The 14,193-nt window shown below is 37.2% G+C and overlaps 1 protein-coding gene across 1 annotated transcript in view; it reads left to right on the top strand.

Annotated features, from left to right (window-relative positions):
* The window catches only part of SLC38A1 (solute carrier family 38 member 1), a 137,720-nt gene extending 124,493 nt beyond the window's left edge, over nucleotides 1-13,227 (top strand). The window contains exons 12-17 of the mRNA XM_015816905.2: nucleotides 1,535-1,635; nucleotides 3,909-4,027; nucleotides 6,278-6,419; nucleotides 6,517-6,614; nucleotides 7,574-7,668; nucleotides 12,161-13,227. Of these exons, the coding sequence (XP_015672391.1) occupies nucleotides 1,535-1,635; nucleotides 3,909-4,027; nucleotides 6,278-6,419; nucleotides 6,517-6,614; nucleotides 7,574-7,666 (553 nt within the window). The 3' untranslated portion in view covers nucleotides 7,667-7,668; nucleotides 12,161-13,227. The remainder of the gene's footprint in view (nucleotides 1-1,534; nucleotides 1,636-3,908; nucleotides 4,028-6,277; nucleotides 6,420-6,516; nucleotides 6,615-7,573; nucleotides 7,669-12,160) is intronic.
* The last annotated feature ends 966 nt before the right edge of the window (nucleotides 13,228-14,193 follow it).

The raw sequence follows: 14,193 nt of genomic DNA, 5'->3' as shown, positions 1-14,193 counted from the left end.
ATCTGCTGCTTGTTCCTTCTCCTCTGGAGACTTGCAGTCTGGACCCCCTCCTCAGGAATTTCTCCTCGTGGCTACTCCTGAAATTGTGCTTTTCTTCTTCATTAAGCAAACATGCCTTTAAAGCCTCAAAATTTAAGTCCTTCTCTTCTTTGCACTCAAATATAGCAGAAACTGTGTCCCACGTTTTATCTAAACTGTTTTATTTGCCTGGTTGCAAACAGGCCCTGTAAAGTTTTCTTGACAATTGCACTATATTGCATGCAGAAAAATTCACGTGCACAGCTCTCAATTTCAACCAAATCTCCTTTGCAGTCTTTAAATTTGCAACATTTAGAAATTGTTCATCATCTAAATTCAAGATGAGATAAGCCATTGCTCGATCATGACTTTTCTTATCAGCAGCTGCAAACACTTGTGGTGGATTTTCTACGATATACTACAGCTCTTTAGCTTTCAGCAAACATTCCATTTTTGCAGCCCACACAATGTAATTGTCAGGTTTCTGAGTAACGACACCTGGCCCAAACCAGGCACAGAGCTTTCCTTAAATTCCATTGCAGCCATTCTGCTAATTCTGCCTTGTTTTTATACTTTCTAAACACAGGAAATTTCTTCCAGCTTTAAATTACAACACAGTCCTTAGTAAGTTCTGGGCCCATAACCTGTTAGAGAATTTTAATTTCTCTATTGGTGAAAAAATAAATCAGAAGCTCTCACAGTTGACTGCATTTTAGCTGATTCAAATAACTTATTTATATTCATATCAAAATATTTACAATACCATACATTCTTCTTTACAGCAACATAGCACAATGAAGACTTCTTACAGAGAGATACAGAGACAGACCCGAGACTGAGACAAAATCCAGCTCCTAACTCAATACCTTTTCTGCACAGACTCAGTAGCATTTTTCTCACATTGGCTGACTGAGTTACCACATGACTCTTCCTGCTCATGAATATTCCAACAGATTAAGATGGAAAAATTGGTTTTTACTATCCTTCATAACTGTCACATTAATACTCATTTTATCTATAAATGAGTATAGTAAATCAGGGGTCCCCAATCTATGGTCAACGGCCCACTACTGGGCTGTGGCCTCTTGGCCAGTGGGCCGTGGAAATGGCTGGCCAGTGCACACATGCACGCGCACTCCCCTCACTCACGCTAGCACCCACGGCCCCGTTTGCATATGCGCACAGGCACAAACAGGAATGCTAGTGCCAGGCGGGTGTGCGTGGCCCATTTGTGCATGCGCAAACGGGGCTGCTAATGTCACGCCGGTGTGCATGGCCCCATTTGCATGTGCGCACGCACCAGTTTGGAACCTGGTCTCCTTCCCTCTGGGCTGTGAGTCTGGAAAGGTTGGAGACCTCTGTAGTAAATGGTATAGTGTCTATGAGCATGTATTAAAGTTTAATAAATGTTGCTGAGGTGTTGGGCAGCCTCTGAATGAAAATAATAATTGAATAATACCACCAATATTCATTTATCTCTTCATTCCTTTCCTTCCCCTACCCTTTTTTTTTACAGTCATTCCCAGAAAAGAATGCAGATGGTTACAAAAATATCTTTCTTTGCCATGTTTGTCATGTACTTTTTAACTGCTATTTTTGGCTACTTGACATTTTATGGTATGTATGTATTCAGTCTTTCCTAGCATGCATGATATTTTAGGTAACTTGTTCTTGACCTCATAATACTTTTTAAAGCAAGCAACTGAGGCCAATAATGATTAAACTATAATTCAAACATTATAGCCCTCAAAGATGAATTTTATAAAATGTGTGTTGCCATTTTTTTCCTTCTTTGTACAGAAAGTAGCATCCAGATTAGGAGGTGTATGCTTAATTTGAAAAGGACATTTTCTTATCTGGATATTCTACCCACTCTTTCTTGTATCCAAATTTGGGACCCATGACTCCCAATGAAGTGAAATTTGGGAAAGTTGTGGCTGTTTCAATATTGATGCTGCTGTGCTGCTGGACTGGATTGTGGTCACATGATCTTCATTTTCAATGTTCCATGGCAGTTTCTCAGCCAGTCTAGCAGTTCCCCCCCACACACACACACAATAACAGCCACTTATACTTAAGGGAAGGGGGAAGCCTTAGCCATTCAGTGTCACCTCAAATCGCAAGATGAATGGCATATAAATTTGAGAAATGAAATTTGATAAAGTTTAGTAAATTTGATTTTAATAAATGAAGGAAGGAAAGAAGAAAGGAAGGCAGGAAGGGAGAGAGGAACAGGATCTCTGTAAGCCCTTCCCAGTCCATGCCACTCCCTTTTGTGTTCCGCCAACCTGTGCCACGCCCAGTGGTGGGATTCAAATACCTGAACAACCAGTTCCGGAAGTCCATTCTGGGCCTGGGAGACTTCCCCTGCTCAGAACGGACTTCCAGAAGTGGCATCCATTCACTTCCAGTGGGCCGTTCTGGGCCTGGGAGGCCTCCCCCAGGCCTCCGAGCCTCAGAATAAACTTCCGGAAGTGGTGTCCACGCACTTCCAATGGGCCATTCTGGGCCTGGGAAGCCTCCCCCAGGCCTCCGAGGCTCAGAACAGACTTCCAGAAGTGGCATCCACACACTTTTGGTGGGTCATTCTGGGCCTGGGAGGCCTCTCCCAGGCCTCCGAGGCTCAACGGACTTCCGGAAGTGGCATCCACACACTTCCAGCAGTCCATTCTGGGCCTTGTGAAAAAGGGCTAGGGCTTCAGCCGGTTTCCTGAAGTCAACAAAAAATTAGCTACCGGTTCTGCTGAACCAGTATAAACTGGCTGAATCCCACCACTGGCCATGCCCCTGCACACCTTCCTTGACCCACGCTGCCCCCTTCATGTCTTTTCCTCTTGAGCACTCCCATGCATTCTTGGTGACCTACACCATCCCTTATGAGCATCTTGCCTGACCAGTGCAGCACCTCTCGTACAACCACACACCCTTCTCCAAACCATGCCCCTCCCATGCGCATTGCCCAATCCATGCAGCACCTCTTGGGCACCCCTATACACCCTTCCTGTAACCCCACTCACCATCTCTTGACCTGCATATCATACTCTACACACTCCCATCTGTACACCATCCCTGGATGGTATCTCTAGTAAACACCAACATCCTCTTCCCAACCCACACAGTATCTCACACACACACCTCCATGTACCATTTCTGACGTCATTCTCATTCTCACACCCAACCAATGGCAGTCACATACTTGTCTGCTGGCCTTGGACTTGGAACTTCCTATTGGCTTCCCCACTTCTCCAAGCAAAAGGAGGGAAGGAAGGAAGGAAGGAAGGAAGGAAGGAAGGAAGGAAGCTTCTGTTGCTCCCTGCTAGCTTTCCACAAGGAAACTCTATAGGGAAGCTGGCTCCCACTCCTTTTTTGCCCACCAACCCACCCATGGTCATTCTTTTTCTCTCTTTAGGTAAGGAAATATCTCTGAAACAATGACCCAATGGCCACAGGTTGTCTAGTTATTAGCATAAATTTCTAGCTCTGCAATACATATTTATTCATCTTAGCATTTGTTTCAGGGTTCTGAAAAGGAACATATAGAATATTATAATGCTAATCACCTAAACTTTGATTTAAATTTGAAATTTGGATCAGAAAATTAATTTGAATTAGAAAATCATGTAGATTCTCACTTCTGAATCAATTAAGAAAAAGCAAACAACCACATTCATTGAATATTGAATTACTGAGGCCAAGTCTCTGTTAGCAGATACAAATGGATCCCACACAGTTTGATGCGCTGAACCATTCTGACAATTCAATTTGAAAGGGTGATTCACCAGCCTCATTTCAAAAGATTAAATCATGTTGTTTGAGATGTTTCTTACTAAATGGCAGCTTGTATTAATTATCTGACTGCTAGAACAGCTCTATCATTGTTTTCCCTGCAGAATCTGTACAGTCAGATTTGCTTCACAAATACCAGAATAAGGATGACATCCTTGTCTTAACTGTTCGTGTTGCCGTCATTGTTGCAGTCATACTCACAGTCCCCGTGTTGTTTTTCACTGTAAGTTGGAATTTTCTGTCCATTTGTTAATAGATTGGCAGTTCCTAATACAAGAACTGAATTTTTGCTTCCTTATTTAGTTTTTGTTTTGGCAAGAATAGGTCACAAGTTAACATCTATCCCCAGCCTTCTAAATTCCAAATATTTGCAATGCTGAAAATATTTTTTTTCTAAAAATAAATATGATTAAGAACTTGCTATTTCTATTTTCAGTAAACCAATTGACATTTAATTATCAATTGTCTAATAAATAATATACCTATAAATAAATAATATACCTATAAAATAATATACCTATCAAGCTGCAAAAACAATTCAGGCACTGAGCCATCTTTAATACTTAAATCATCTTTCCCATATGAACAAAGGAGCTATAGCTCAACTCAATTTTCCTTTCTTTTTCTTTTCAAGTCCCTATTACCTAATTGTCTATTTTCCCATTTACTCCATGGAGTTCTATTTATGGGCTGTTTTGGTTCATGAATATGATTTGATACGCAGCTGACTCATTCTGCATTACAGTTGTTTGCACCTTTCATTTTCCTCCCTCCCCTCCTTGTTCTCTGATAGATAGATACTCTGAAGGCTAGAATGCTTAAAGTGATTTGGAATGTTGAAGTGTCTTTACTCTGACATAAGTAATTGCTGGTGCTCCTTGTCAATGCTTAAATATTAAAACAGGAACGTTGATGACAGCTAGTGATGTTGTTTAGCCTTCCACAAATCCAGACTGTATTAGGGCATAAATCCCATCATCCCCGGACATTGCTCATTGATGAGCATTATAAAATTAATGGAAATTATAGTAGTTTTCAGTATGGCTGATTTAGAAAAGCTGATATAATGCAGAAGATCAAACTAGCATTCTATGCATTTATTTTAAACATTAAAATTGGGAAGTATAGGTAGTCCTCGACTTAGGACAATTTGTTTAGTGACCATTCAAAGTACAACAGCACTGAAAAAAGTGACTTATGAGCATTTTTCATACTTACAACAATTGCAGCATCCCCATGATCAGGTAATCAAAACTCGAATGCTTGGGAACTGGTTCATATTTATGACGGTTGCATTGTCTCCAGATCATGCGATCATCTTTTGCAAACTTCTTACAAGCAAAGTCAATGGGGAAGCCAGATTCACTTAACAACTATGTTATTAACTTAACAACTGCAGTGATTCCCTTAACAACTGTGGCAAGAAAGGTCGTAAAATGGTGCAAAACTCACTTAACAAATGTCTCTCTTAATGACATAAATTTTGGGCTCAATTGTGGTTGTACGTCAAGGACTACCTGTATCACTTCCAATTTTAAAAAAATCATGAAGATGTTTATAATCAAAGCAATTCATAAAGCATATATGAAAGAATTTTATAAAATACAGAATGATATGAAAAGTAAATATTAAAACAACAACAAGAACGCAAGCAACAATAAAAAGTTTAAAATCATTGTTACAGCAGATAAAAACAACAGTAGCCTTACTTTGCTGGGGAAGGCATTTCAAATTTGGGGAGTCAACCAATGTAAAGGCTTGTTCCTGGGTAACTTTCTGTCATACCTCAGCATAAGAAGTCATCCCAAGCAGGTCTTTGAGGCTGGCCATGGCACAAATAGGAACATTCAAAAAAAGATTCCTTCAGGTTCCACAAATGGAAGAGTTTTATAGATTAGAAGTACCCCTTGAGTTGGAACTAGAAACAAACTGGGATTCAGGAAAGTTAAGAGCTAATCTGATGTGTTTATATCACCCAAGCACTCTTACTGCAGTATTTTATAGAAGACTATATGGGATTCCCCAGGTAGTCGAGTCAAGCCTCTTCTGAATTCCTGAACAATCAGAACTCAAAGGCAATCATACCCTCTTATAATATGGGTTCAAATATTTATCAAAAAGTGGAAAGTAAAATATTATATACTATAAAAATAAGAAGTGTTCACTGTTCCCCTCCTTTCTTTAATAATTTCACATGAAAATTCTGCTTCGTATGAGAGATTAAATATTTTAAACCTGGCAAAAAGCAAATTTCAAGCAAAATTTTAATGTTTTATTAGAACAAGTTGTGATAGCATAAAAAGCTCTAGCTGAAATAAATAGCAATTGGATTGAAAATGCTGATACTCACAAATATAACAATATATTAATTCCTCTAAGTGAACACAGAGTATAATACTGAAGGAGAGTTAATAAAAGGATGTCTGTCCCATGAAACACTTTGCCTAACAGATTTCTTTTTTTTCTTCCATAGGTTCGTTCATCTATATTTGAGCTTGCTAGAAAAACCAAATTTCATTTATGCCAACACATTGTAGTTACATTGATCCTTTTGATGATCATTAACCTGTTGGTTATTTTTATACCTTCCATGAAGGATATTTTTGGAGTTGTAGGTACAGTATGCTAAATATATTTAAGATTTCCTCCCTTTGTTAGGCTTAGACTTGTACATTGTTTATTATAATACCAAAATGTTTCTGATTGTCATAGGAACAACATCTGCCAATATGTTAATTTTTATTCTTCCATCTTCACTCTATTTGAAAATCACCCATCAAGATGCTTCAAAACTGATTCAGAGAATTTGGGTAAGTTAGCATGATTTGTTATCCTTCATTAAACATTAAAAGCTGTACTGTGAAAGTGTAACAAAGGTAAAACATACTTTTTCACTAGAGTGAACAATCCTGGATCCTGCCAGTACACAAACGGCTAAATAAGCCACATTCATGTCAGAAGGCAACAAAGATAAATATTTGTTTGCAAATGGCTGTACCTGAGTATCTCAAAATGATCTGCAGTAAATTGCTTGCACTGCTTATGAATAAGAATGAAGATTTAAAGAAGAGAACCTAATTATACAGAGTTCTTAATCACAGATGGTGCTTTCAAACTTAAAACAGGTTTCTCATTTGATAGCCTTTGCCCAATACAAGGCAACAGAAACCAAGGATATTGGGAATGCAGGAACAAAATTCAGAGATGCCCAACAGGGCCAAGATTACATATTCTGAAATAAATTCAAAGTCATTTCCAAAATAGTTGAACTATCTATTTTAAAAACAAAATACTTGTTTTAAACTCAAAACAGGACTACATTTAGAATGCAAGATAAAGCAAATTAGAAACATTTTGCACATCGCTGAATTAAATTGTGAGATATATTTATCCATGAATTGTTGACATAATTAGAGATGAATTGATTGTATGTTGGCTTTCCTGCCTTTCCCATGAACATATTTTTTCTTAGATTTAAAGCCCATTCTCAATTGGCTAATCATTATAGTGTGCAGCTTTTCCCAAATTGAGGACCACACTTTCCCTTTGAATCCCATGCCTAGGAATGTATTTCTAAATAGTTTACTTTTAAATAAAGTAAGAATAATTAATAGGATATTGCTCATGCATTTGAAAAATTTTGCCTTCTTCCAATGCAAAATTTGTGGTAGCAACTTTTAAATATCTTTAAGAACTATACTCTGGGTCTCAGGTTGGAGCCTACTGTTGCATGTAAATCAATGTAAATAATATCTCGTTTTGGTTCTAGGCTTCCCTCTTTTTGGCATTAGGGATTTTATTTTCCATGGTAAGCATTCCTCTTGTCATCTATGATTGGGTGCATTCAAGACAATGCCACTGAAGGTCAGTGAGATACCAAGAAGAATACATTATCTCCTTGCTGTTCACAAAAATGACCAGTCATCCATTTTGCCAGTATGTCCTACTCATCAGAAATGTCCTCTATTAAACAAACAAGAATTAATCATCACTGCATATTTTTCCACAGGAGACAGTTGTTAATTTATAAATTTTGCGTCAGTATTATTACAGTGGTCAGAACAATTTCACAAATCGCATTGGTCATAGGTCTTATGTATGGAGTAAATGGTAATGAAATAGCTGAAGAATATCTTCTACTACTTCATATATTGCACATGAATATTTCTTCTGATTTTCAGCTAAAATCCATTATCCTGATTCAAAGTAGATCTCCTCATTCCTGAAAATAATTTTGTATCCCCCTGATTATACTGGTGCAGTAATGTGGTTAATGATTAGATAGATAACTAGTATTTGGTCACATATGGACTCTATGGAGTCTTTTGGTATTAGTAGACAAAGACTAATTATTTAAGCTCAGTTATCCTTGTGGGAGATATTTATGCATGTGTACCCATTTTCAAAGTAGTCTCCCAGGAAATTGCACCTTGTCTCCCTGTCCCGAGACAATATTATTTGAATTAAAATATACTAAAATAAAAAGAAACAGATCCAGAGGTAAGGTGTGTGAAATATAAAATTTCTTCGTGCCAGGATTACGTTATTCTCAATATATATATTATACTTTGTTTTGCTGTAGTCATGATCTTCTGGTTAGGAGAATTTAAAACTCTCTTTTGCTGTTACAAGAACAGTAACAACAAAAAAGCTGTTGCCAATGAAAATACATACTGGTCCATCAAAAAGTCTATCTTAGTATCATATAGTAAAATAGATACTGATAATTGTCTTGCCAAAATCATATAATTAATAAAAAGGAGAGACTTTTTCTTCAGCAATACAGTAGAGATTTCTTCTAGCATCAATGAAGAGAACATTACAATTGGCACCTGGCATAATAATAGACATCTTTATTGGTTGGTAAATAGATTTTACTGGCAGTATGCAGCTTAAGAATGCAATTGAGAATGCCATCTATTGACCTCTGGTACAGAGGTTGTCCATAGTTCAAGAGTCTGCAGTTCATGAAAAGAAAGAATACAGGACATGTTGGCATTTATAAAGATAACTTGGTGGGTTCTCTGGGTTGCATCCAGAATTTTTTCAGAGCTTGCTATCAAGTACAAAGAAGCTTATAATCCTTTTTATTATGATATTTGTCCTTTCATTATGAGTATTTTTAGACCATCTTGTGTATAGCTGGTTCAGGCTCTAGAATAGTGATGGGCCTGATACTCTTTTTGTGGTTTTTTGTTGCTTTTAAGAATGTATTCAGAGTTTCTTACTGCTTATGATTTTTACAAAGCACTTTTCTTCACAATCACATTGTGAAGTAAGTCAGTAATAGGTTTATTTTGCATAGACAATGCTGGGGCCAAAAAGATAATGAAATGAGATTTCCTACACTGGCATTAGGCCAATTTGAAGGATAATACAAAAAAGCAAGCTGTTTTTCAGGGTTTGTACTACATATGACTTTTTTCTTAAAATTGAACAAAATTTTCTAACATAAAATATCCTAGTGATTATCATAAACTCTTTGGGAATTTACTGTAATGTTCTGATTTGCTGGAAGGCAAATTACCCACCATTTGCAATGAAGAGCAATAGTTCACAACATGTTACAGCAGAGTTTCCCATCTAGATCATGGTGTGAGAATGACAAACTGTTGTGCAAATTAAATATTAACTAGCTTAGGGACAGCTAATTTCTTCAATATTATAATATGCAGTTCCAGAAGAAGAATGTATTATCAATGCTGACTGGCTCAAGGTTGACTCAACCTTCCATCCTCTGAGGTCAGTAAAATGAGGACCCAGTCTGTTTGGGGCTATATGCTGACTCTGTAAACCACTTAGAGAGGGTTGTAAAAGCACTATGAAGCAGCGTATAAGTCTAAGTGCTATTGCTATTTCCAACTCAAAAGAGTGCTGGGAAGAAATAAGGGAATGGGTGGGAAAATCAATCCATTTATCTTTTATCCTTTACATTGTGATGATTACTCCCTGAAACATGAATAAAGCAGAGATATATTTGGTATAGGAAGGTGTAGCTGAAAAAGAAAGATCTAGTTAAAAGGGTTGAATCAGGCAAAAAATAAAACCCTAGGAAATTCCCTCCAGGCATCCTATCTCAGCATACTGACATCTGCTCCATTCTCAGCTCTCCTGATGACATGCCCAGAGCGGAATATGCATAGCCCACCCTCTCCACACAACACACAGATGCCACAGGAAGTGCACACACAGAGACCCAATACATTAAATAAAAATGCTTTCTATGGCCTCTGCTGATAAAAGAGGTGAAAAAACTTTTTGGAAGCCACGCTTGATTTCTATATTTTTTTATTATAATACATTCTATGGAACATGGGTGTATGTGGGATCCTGCTGCTTTTGCTAAAATGATGAAAGCTGTGTTGAGCCCATTTTGGATGTGTGTGACACATGTAAGAAAGGAGCAGCACTTATGGTGCAGGTTGTCTTCGACTTGCAACCATTCATTTACTGGCCATTCAGTGGCACTGAAAAAAGTAGCTTATGACTAGTTTTCACACTTATGACTGTTGCAGCATCCCTATGGTGATAAAAGTTTGTATCATAGTTGCACTGTCCTAGGGTCATGTGATTATCATTTATAACTTTCCTAGACAACTTCCAACAAACGAAATCAATGGAGGAAGCCAGATTTGCTTAACAACCATGATTCACTTAACTGCAGTGATTTACTTAACAACTGTGGCAAAGAAGGTCATAAAATGGGGCACAACTTACTTAACAACTGCCTTGCTTAGCAACATAAATGTTGGGCTCAACTGTGGTCGTAAGTTGAGGATTACCTGTATAAGTCTCTTCATTAGACTACTTTGACATCTCTTGCCCCATGGATGTCCTTACATAAAGAAATTTAAAAGAAGAGAGAATTCCAACTCTTTCCTTGTCCTGCCTTTGCGTTATAAAAAAAAAGAGCTATTTTTTCATTGCTTTACAATTAGAAGGCATTTAAAATGCTTCTTGGAGGAATTTTTGGTTGTTATAAGTATATAGACAACTGTTTCCAAATTCCATACCCAGAAAGGATATAGAATTAATTCATTCATTCCATCCCAACCATGCCAATCTAATTACTACAAAAATACAGCTCTTTTCAGTGCATTCTCTTGGCTTTCCCACAGAAAAGAAATGGTGAACTACTAAGACTTTGGGCTTGACTACCCAGCAAAGATCTTAAATTCTAAAATTATAAAGGGTTTTTTTCCTAAGTATTAGCCAGTGGTTCTCAACCTCAAGAACTTTTAGAAGTCTAGACTTCAATTTCTACAATTCTCCAGCCAACATACTGGAGAGTTGTGGGACTTGGCATCCATACATCTTGAAGTTCCTGACATTGAGGAATAAGCTATTCCACTGTGGCTGTGCTTTTGGAGTGCTATAACACTGGAGTGTTTAATAAGCACAACACCTTGCTGTAATTTTCTCAGCAGGGCAGAAATAAGGGAGAGGAACTCTTTGAGTTTTTCCATATATTCCTACTCATGTTTGTTTTGAATAACAGGATTTCCCTGTTGTTTCTGTATATGAGCTTCAGAGTTGGCATACATTCTATGCTATGGATCATGGGTTCCTGTGTTTCCATACCTTTCCTCCAAGATGTTCTCCCAGCCATAGAAGCTCACTGGGCATTGATTAATCTGCCTGGTTTCCAATTTCTGGTGCCTCCTTCCAGAGACTACAAAATTGCATCCTAACTGAGCAATTTTTGTAAAGAGAATATTTCCCCCTCACCATTTCCATATTACAGTTCTGGAAGAATCACTTTTACAGATTATAATAGTTGGTCCAGGGTATGCAGAGGATATTAAGAGTGGATAGCGAAATATATAACCCATTCCCTTAGGTATGATATTGAACTATTTATGGGAACACCAAATACTGTCTGTATTAATTGAAGACACATTTCTTGCATATTTCTTTTCTTAGTACTAGTTCTGTCATTTTTTTCAAATACAGTTTATGCCATTACAATAGTTTGTATTAACTTAAATTGCTTTTAAAATGTCTCTTGATCAGGCAGTCTTTCCTTATTCAGAAACAAACATTGCTGAGGATTCTACTTCGCATCTGGACAATGTTTTCCTGTGTCTTTCTTTTTAACTGAATGTATCCATTGTTCCTCAATTTAAGACCTTCAGTTATCAAAATGTGAAGATAAAAAATAAATGTTGCTAAATATTGAAGGCTGATAGGACCTTGGCACTCACATACGTGCATATCCCTGAATCTGTTTCTCTTTTATTTAACAACCGCAGCAACAACAAGAACCAAAATCTATGCAGTTATGTTGTAGGAAATGTTTAATTTGTGTATGTGTGTATATATATTGTAAATAAATAGGATGCTTCTATTTTTGCAGTTGTGTACTCTATGAGATGAAAGTGTTGAAGTAGATAAATAACAAGAACAATGTGTCTATAACCAATTCTGAAAAGGAGCAGCAATGGCCTAGCTTTTCACCAAGATACATTTTCTATCTCCTGCTCCCACTTTTATCCTGTTCAGTTCTATCTGGTCACAGATTTGAAGCTTACAAATTACATTGCATACAGTAGCACATTTCTAAGAGCACAAGCAACGGGCTGCCATGATTTATTCCTGTGAGATACTTTTTCTATCATCCAGAAGTAGAATGGAATCCTTTGGTAGTGCCGCTTCATGTTCCTTGCTAACCTTTCCCCATCTGATGTCCTCTGCTCTGTGTCAGACCCACGGATCTTTGAATTCCCAGCCAGAAAGGCCGAAAGCATCATATTGTAGAAAGGCTGACTGGCTATAATAAAACTGGGTGTAGCATCAAAAATATTATTGTACTTAAGACCAAAGAAGTAAGCACCATGTTAAAGAGCATTGACAGGTCATTTGAACATAGTTTTGTTTGATCTGTTTTGGGAAATCATAAGTAGAACGCTATATCCTCAGAACAAAAAATAGTCTTTCTTGCTCAATTGGTTGCTTTTTTAGATATATATTGTTTATATATATTGTAACATTTTAAAATCTGTGGAATCTTCTGTTCAATGTTTTAATGATGCTCCGCTGAAATTTATATATGTTTCCAAATCTTATTTTATGAGTATAAATGTGTAGGACTCGATAGAACATTACTGTTAAAAAAGAGCACACATTTTTTGCAGGTTAAAAAAACTGTCACATTTTAAAATAGTCCATTATTAATTGTCTTGGGTGCTGCAGTTAACCAAACAAAATCCATTTAAAAGTATTTTTCTTCCATCAGAACTAATTGTATACTGTTAACACTAAATCAGACTTCTGAATTTCTAGACTATGATTTAAGAGTAAGAACCACCAGTAGTGTTTTGTTTTTGTTTGGAGAGGGGGTTTTTTGGGTTTCCTTTGCTCTGGCTTACATTACAACTTTCTCTGTATTGTTCATATTTAATGATATATGTAAATAAAGTTGAGTGTAAATAAAACATATCTGTTATTTATTTTTTAAAGTATGATTGGAAACAAGTCTGATATGTTGATTCTTTAAAAAAAGAAAAGGAAACCTTAAGATGTGTTTGTGTGGTGGCCCAAGCAAAACACTAAAACGCTTGAATTTAGAAAATTCAGAGACAGAAGAACAGAAGTCCTTTTCAGGTCTAGGCACCTTTTAGGCAAGAAAAAGGAATTCTGGAAAACAATACAAAGAAAAAACTAATTGATAGTTTTTGTTCCATTCTCTCCCAGTATTGTTTGTGCCTTTAAATGGAGAACCTTTTTCTGAATTCTTGCACCGAGCATTGAATTGGACTGATAATACACCAAAACACTTAAAGTTTACAGTTCACTTCCTTTCCTGCAAAGAAGTTATAATAGCAGTATCTATTATTCCTCACTCCAGCTCCTGCCATCCTAGCAGTTTGAAAGCATGCAAATGTGAATAGATAAAGAGGTACCACTTTGGTGAGAGGGTACCAACGCTCTGTGACATCATGCTGACCACATGACTGTGGAAATGTCTTCAGACAGCGCTGGTTCAATGGCCTTGAAATGGAGAGAGCATTGCCCCCAATAGTCCAGTGGAGTAAAATCTGCAGGTATTCCTTTATCTGTTATACTAGAATGGTACATACTGTCTACCTTACTTTAAGCTCTCAAACCAAAGTGTATAGGATTGTACATGGCTAATAATACACAGGTCATGACATAATGCAACGTCCCTTCTCTGCTCTCAGAGCTTAAGAGACGGTGGACTGAATATACTATTCTGATAGAGTTAATATATATCTGCAACATTTGAGTGCCAGGACCCAGCCAACTCTTAAAACTAAAGCACTGTATAGAGTCATCTAAGGTGAAGATCCTTGTATTCAATTCTTGGTAAAGAATTTGGACCCCAAAGAATAACATCTTGCTATCCAAGCCTGACAAATCCCAAATAGG

Source organism: Protobothrops mucrosquamatus, unplaced genomic scaffold, assembly GCF_001527695.2.
Source record: "Protobothrops mucrosquamatus isolate PMUCROS unplaced genomic scaffold, P.Mucros_1.0 scaffold526, whole genome shotgun sequence".
In the NCBI taxonomy this organism is placed as follows: domain Eukaryota; kingdom Metazoa; phylum Chordata; class Lepidosauria; order Squamata; family Viperidae; genus Protobothrops; species Protobothrops mucrosquamatus.
The sequence above is the reverse complement of the archived record's forward strand: the minus strand, read 5'-3'. Positions and strand labels throughout refer to the sequence as shown.